The sequence below is a fragment of the Marmota flaviventris genome, chromosome 13 (assembly GCF_047511675.1).
Source record: "Marmota flaviventris isolate mMarFla1 chromosome 13, mMarFla1.hap1, whole genome shotgun sequence".
NCBI lineage: Eukaryota > Metazoa > Chordata > Mammalia > Rodentia > Sciuridae > Marmota > Marmota flaviventris.
In genome coordinates, this window is record NC_092510.1 from 38,029,935 (window position 1) to 38,036,259 (window position 6,325).

At 39.9% G+C, this 6,325-nt stretch overlaps 1 protein-coding gene across 8 annotated transcripts in view; it reads left to right on the plus strand.

Annotated features, from left to right (window-relative positions):
* Smarca2 (SWI/SNF related BAF chromatin remodeling complex subunit ATPase 2) overlaps positions 1 to 6,077 on the plus strand; it is a 166,149-nt gene extending 160,072 nt beyond the window's left edge. For all 8 annotated transcript variants that reach the window (XM_071600594.1, XM_071600595.1, XM_027954780.3 and 5 more), the window contains 3 exons: positions 558 to 690; positions 3,936 to 4,078; positions 5,210 to 6,077. In XM_071600594.1, the coding sequence (XP_071456695.1) occupies positions 558 to 690; positions 3,936 to 4,078; positions 5,210 to 5,245 (312 nt within the window). In that variant the 3' untranslated portion in view covers positions 5,246 to 6,077. The remainder of the gene's footprint in view (positions 1 to 557; positions 691 to 3,935; positions 4,079 to 5,209) is intronic.
* The last annotated feature ends 248 nt before the right edge of the window (positions 6,078 to 6,325 follow it).

Genomic DNA, 6,325 nt, shown 5'->3' on the forward strand with positions numbered 1-6,325 from the left:
ATATCTTTAAGACCCTGCTATTAAATTATTTTGGATAAATACCCAGAAGTGGGATTGTTGAATCATATAGAACTTCTGTTTTAAAATTTTTTTTTGAACTTTCTCTCTCAACACCTGCACAAGGCTGTGCTCAAGGTGTATGCATTACGTACACTAAAAAGTGTTGATTGAATGAATATTGGCCAGCACTGGTAATTTCAGTAACAGGAAACAGCATTTTAAAGAAGGTGGCTTTGCCATGGTATTACCATTGTGTTTAATAGAACAATTCAAATAAAAATTTGGTTTTATAAAGAGCCACCTGTCTCCCCCAAGCACACACACACACACACACACACACACACACACACACACACTTTGAAATGATTTTAACTGCATTTGGACTTGGTCCTGTAGGAATGTGTGTGCCTATATTTGGGTCTGTTGGGTTTTCATGTGGGCATAACAGCTGATGATGTTTCCACTATCATTCATGAAATACAAAGCTGGTGTGTTGCATAAGGAAGAGCATGTGCATCTTGGGTCCTCAGCTGACAGATGCCACTTTGACCCCTCAGATCTATGAAGATTCCATCGTCTTACAGTCAGTGTTTAAGAGCGCTCGGCAGAAAATTGCCAAAGAGGAAGAGAGTGAGGAAGAAAGCAATGAGGAGGAGGAAGAGGAAGAGGAGGAAGAATCCGAGTCTGAGGGTAAGGCTGGGCATTGGTCCCTGTGCTGCCTTGCCCCTTTCTACCTGTACAAGTGCTTCTTCAGATGCTCATAGTCTGCTTTGTCTTCGCTGGGCAACCTTAGGCCACGTACTGCTCAGGTTTCCTCATCTTAAAATTGAGGTAAACAGGTAAAGAACTAAGCACTCCTGGAGTGGTGCCTTTGAAGGTCAGTACAAACTTGGTGTGAAGTCCACCTACTACTACTTCAGAAACCTAGAGGGCTCGGAGGGTGTAGATTACTAGGCTCCACCCAAGTTTCTGATTCAGTAACTTATGGTGGAGCTCACATGTCTGCATCTGCATTTCTAATACGTTCCCACAGGAAACTGATGCTCACAAGCCACACTTTTGAGAATGTATCAAACTGAATTGAAACCGTGGTCCATTTTATTCGTCAGAATTTTTTTTGTGTGTGTGAGAGGCTGTTGTTGTGATCTTTAAAATTTTGTTCATCATGGATTTTTGCATTAGTTGTTTTTAAAATATTACATTAGGATATTTTTTGATACCCTCTGAGTTTTATACCAAGGCAGTATTAATATTTCAAAGGTAAAAGCTGTCTTCAAAGTTCTAAAATTTCTTCTAATTGTTTTTACCCCATACCTGCCCTCAGTACATCTCATGAATTACGTCTATACTGTTGTACACTCAGGCCATACTTGAAAAAACTTTCTAGGCTTGTTTCTAATTATATACTTAGCACTGTTGTCTTAGAATTATTTTTTTAAAAAAATTTCTACAATTTCATTAGCCAATATATAATTCAACATTTTGAGAAATTTCTTCTCAGTATTTTGTACATGTTTGTATCATTCCACAGCAATGAGTGTTGTTCATCATCAAGATATGTTAATAACATTCATTAATGAGTGTACCAAAAATATATTAATTTTACACTTGAATTGGGCCTTTATTTTAAATAATGCTTTTCTAATCATTGAAACTTTTTTTGAGGGGCTGCTGTACTGGGGATTAGAACCCAGGTCTCTTGCCTGCTAGCAAGTGCTTCACCACTGAGCCACATTCCCAGCCATGAAAACATTTTTAAAATTTCTGATGCATACATATTGCCACAAAGTTGTTTACCTTCTCACCCACACACCTAAGTACCTCTCTCCACACCCTTACCTGCTCTTATTATTTTTATTGATTTTGCCTTTTGTCATGAATTTAACCTTTCTCAATTTGGTACTGAGAACGTTTCAGGTGTACATATGCTGACATAAGAAAACCTTAGACAGCTATTGGTAGGACGAACCTGATGGTTTGCTCTGTTAGCCTGCTTGTCCACATCAGCTTGTCAGGTGGGTTTTTCAGAGGTACAAATTCACTAGCACACAGGCATGATAACTTTAGTGTCCCAGGGTTCATTTGAATTATGCTCTTGAAGATGTGTTTTCTTGCTTTTACTGTCAATCTTCTGTTCTTTTATACCTCACATGGATTTCTGTACTCCCAGGTTAGAAGATGTACCCTGTATAGATGAAGACACTTCATGTTTTCTTTCCAGATTACTCAGAAATGCCCTGTATGGCCAGGTGCAGTCATGCATCTGCCTAGAATACTGGTGGCTTGGGAGGCTGAGATAGGAGGATTGCGAGTTCAAAGCCAGCCTCAGCAAAAAGCGAGGCACTAAGCAACTCAGTGAGACCCTGTCTCTAAATAAAATTCAAAATAGGGCTGGGGATGTCAGTTAGTGGTTGAGTAAGTTCAGCCCCCCAACCCTCCCCCCCCAAAAAGGAAATGGCCTGTATGACTGGCTGATGGCATTAAGTTTTTTAAAGGACTCCCCATATCTTTATACATTTCCATTAATCTATTTTTTTTTGTCTCATCTTGTGCTAAATTGCTACACCCAAGGCTCACCATCTCATAGCAAATTAAACTGCAGACACCTGGATATATAAGGAATAGAAGCTTGAGTAAGAATTCCATTTTGTGTACTAGGATTTGTAGCTTTTGTCTCCTTTGAGATAGAAGAAGGGCCCATGCAGCCATGACATTAGTTCAAAATAACCCTACTCTCACCTCTTTTGATAGCTTACATTACCCCAGGAGATTTTGTGTAAATGCTTTGTGGGTCCATTCACCTCACAAAAGAAATTTGAAGATTTCTCATTCTCAGATTCCTTCCATAGCTTTGATTTCCCCCCCCTGTACAATATATCCAGGTGCCTTAAAACCTACCAAACACGATATTCTAGCAAAGCTGAAAACTGGTTAAGTGAGAGCCCCATGTTCCCAGTGACCTCACCATCACATTTACTGAATGTGTTATCAATGGATGGTTGTCCCAGGAAGCCAGGGAACAGATTCTTTCGTGGGTCAGGATACATACCTATGTCTGTACCACAGCACTTTGAACTCTCACAAAGTGAGAATGGAAACGAGTTGCAGTCATTCTGATGGGTAATTTGACCGGGCACTGATAGAAATGTACCATGTGTATATGTCTGCCATGCCCCCCGCAAATTCTACTAAGCTAAGTTAATAAGCAGGTTCACTTCATTTGTCCTCGAAGTAAAGCTGGAAGCTTTAGCACCCAACACTGTGGGACTGGCTAAATAACATGTACCATAAGATGGAAACTTTTTAAGTGCTAGATAAAAAATGCCCCACATGTAAGTAAAAAGCAAGGTAAGGACTATGAAGATTCAAGTGTATAAAATATTACACACACACAGAGAAGTGGTTGTAGGGCTATACTGTCCCCACAACTGAAATAATTACCAGAAAGAGAACTGACTGTAGGGAGAGAGAAGGGGGAAAGAAATTTTCAAGGGCATGTCTTGATTTTACTTTCCATTTTATGCCTGTGTCATTCAAAATACTATTCAACTCTAGTTGACTGTTTTTAAATCAACTAGAGTTATCTACACTGTAAAAGTATTGGCTTCATTTATTATCTTTTATTTTTTAATATAAAATTTCTATTAAATAACTGCACACACACTTCATTGTCCCTGCTTAGCCACTAGGAGAAAGGGAGAGGATCTAGTCACCTCTGAGACATCTGCTTCTCTGTCACTGTTTTGTGTGACTAATTTCTCACACAGAGGCACGTTCCTGTGAAAGCAAGCAGCAGCTCGAAAGGAGAACAGGGCTTTGGGAGGTTCTGGGCACTCCGGGACATTTGGTTTGTTCTCCAGGTGGGATCATTTTACTGTCTATAAAAAGACTTCTTCGAAAATCTTCATCGTTGTCTGTTTTGTTTTTCGTTGTAGCCAAGTCTGTTAAGGTGAAAATCAAGCTCAATAAAAAAGAGGAGAAAGGCCGAGACAAAGGAAAGGGCAAGAAAAGGCCAAATCGAGGAAAAGCCAAACCTGTAGTGAGCGATTTTGACAGCGACGAAGAGCAGGATGAAAATGTAAGTGTCATGCTCACCCCTTCTCGCCTGAAAGGTTCCACGAGGAGGGATCTGAACAGAGCTGCAGGATTACAACAAGGGATATGTTAGCCCCAAACTCTATTCTTATAGTATTAAAAAATGAAATGCTTCTGAATCAGTTTCCCTCCTCCCCCCCTTACTTGTGTCTGCCCGTGTACGCACTTACAGTTCTCTTCATGGCTGATTAATATTTTATATCCATCACACCCAGCATGGTGCCTAGTGTATAGCAGATTAGATGAACTAATGATTAAAGAAAGAGCAAAAGTTTGGTGTCAATTTTGTATTGCTACATAAGGTGCCATACAATCAAATACTTAGACCTGTTATTTTTAATATTTGGAAAATTCAGGCAGCATTTATTGAGCTAAGCCCTGAAATAGGTGCATATTTAATGCTTGCATTAGCATCATGTGGAAGATGTCACTGTCAAGATATTGCATGCTATAATAAGCCAATTCTTAGGTCATATGTGTTTTGCTCCAGGTCATGGGGCTGGATTCAGTCCTGGGTGGTGTGACCCAGTCTAGTACTAAACAGGTGCCTGTTTAGTAGAACAATGGCAGACACTTCTAAATTGCTTTCCACCTTGTTCACTTGCCTGAGGAACTCGGGTTCCCTGCTGTCTACCCCTCTGTATTTTTCTTTCTGGAAAGATAGATTTCTGTCTTAGCGTCTCTGTTAGTATGATTTTCCACTCTGGCCTGGCTGGCAAGTTTCAGAACTACCACCCCACCCCTATCCTAACCCCTTGACCCAAGTGTTTTCAAGTGTACTTAGAATTTTGTTGTCTTTAGATGACTTACCAATGGGCAGGCCTCAAATGCCTGGTATTCCTCTTCTTCCATGAGTTTTCTGAAACAGAACTAAAAACAAATTATTAGCCATAAACTTTTGAAGCTGTAGTGAAAGGCAGCAGGGAGCAGCATGGCTGTAGATGTTGTTTGGCTTTTTCAGTGAGGAACTGCCCTGCTTGACCTAGAGTCTGTCCTTGCTACGTAGGTATAGAAAAGAGATCTGGGGCATTAAAAGTCATCTCTTTTCTCCTTTGCCTCTCCCCTACCCCTTAAACATGGGATTTTGTTTCATTTCATCTTTTTTTACTTATAGGAGCAGTCAGAAGCAAGTGGGACCGATGACGAGTGATTCATCCGATGGACCTTTTTCCATGGTAGAACTGAACACTTTCCTTTCCCCTCTCTCTCATTTCTGCCCAGTGAGTTCATTGTCATTTGGGTGCTGGGTTGTTTCTATGTCTTCTTCATCATCTATAAACTAGCTTTAGGATAGTGCCCGACAAACATATGATATCATGGTGTAAAAAAACTCACACAAATATTTGTAACATATTGTGACCAAATGGGCCTCAAAGATTCAAAGATTAAAACAAGCTTTTGATGGAAAATATGTGGGTGGATAGTATATTTCTATGGGTGGGTCTAATTTGGTAACGGTTTGATTGTGCCTGGTTTTATCACCCGTTCAGATGAGATTTTTGTCTTTTGTAGCACTGATAACCAGGAGAAGCCATTAAAAGCCACTGGTTATTTTATTTTTCATCAGGCAATTTTCAAGATTTTTATTTGTTCGGTATTGTTTTTTTTACACTGTGGTACATATAAGCAACTTTAATAGGTGATAAATGTACAGTAGTTAGATTTCACCTGCATATACATTTTTCCATTTTATGCTCTATGATCTGAAAAAAAATGCTTTTTGAATTGTATAAGATTTATGTCTACTGTAAACATTGCTTAACTTTTTTTTCTCTTGGTTTAAAAAGTTTTGAAAACGCTATTGAATATTGCAATCTATATAGTGTACTGGATGGCTTCTTTTGTCCACCTGATCTCCTCTGTTACCAATGTGTATTGTCTCCTTCTCCCTAAAGTGTACTTAATCTTTGCTTTCTTTGCACAATGTCTTTGGTTGCAAGTCATAAGCCTGAGGCAAATAAAATTCCAGTAATTTCGAAGAATGTGGTGTTGGTGCTTTCCTAATAAAGAAATAATTTAGCTCAACAAATGTTGCCTCTTGTTTTTTAGTCCTGGGGGATTGAGATCCTTGTGCCTGAGGTGGCAGTTTTCCGCAGAGAACTGGGCAGGGCTTGGGGGGAGCGGGGAAGGAGCGGGGAGATCAGTAGGGCCTGTCTCCTGGAATGATCTAGGTGGGTTCCAAGGGACAGGAGACTATTGCTTCTCTGACTCGAGATAGCAGAGATGGTGC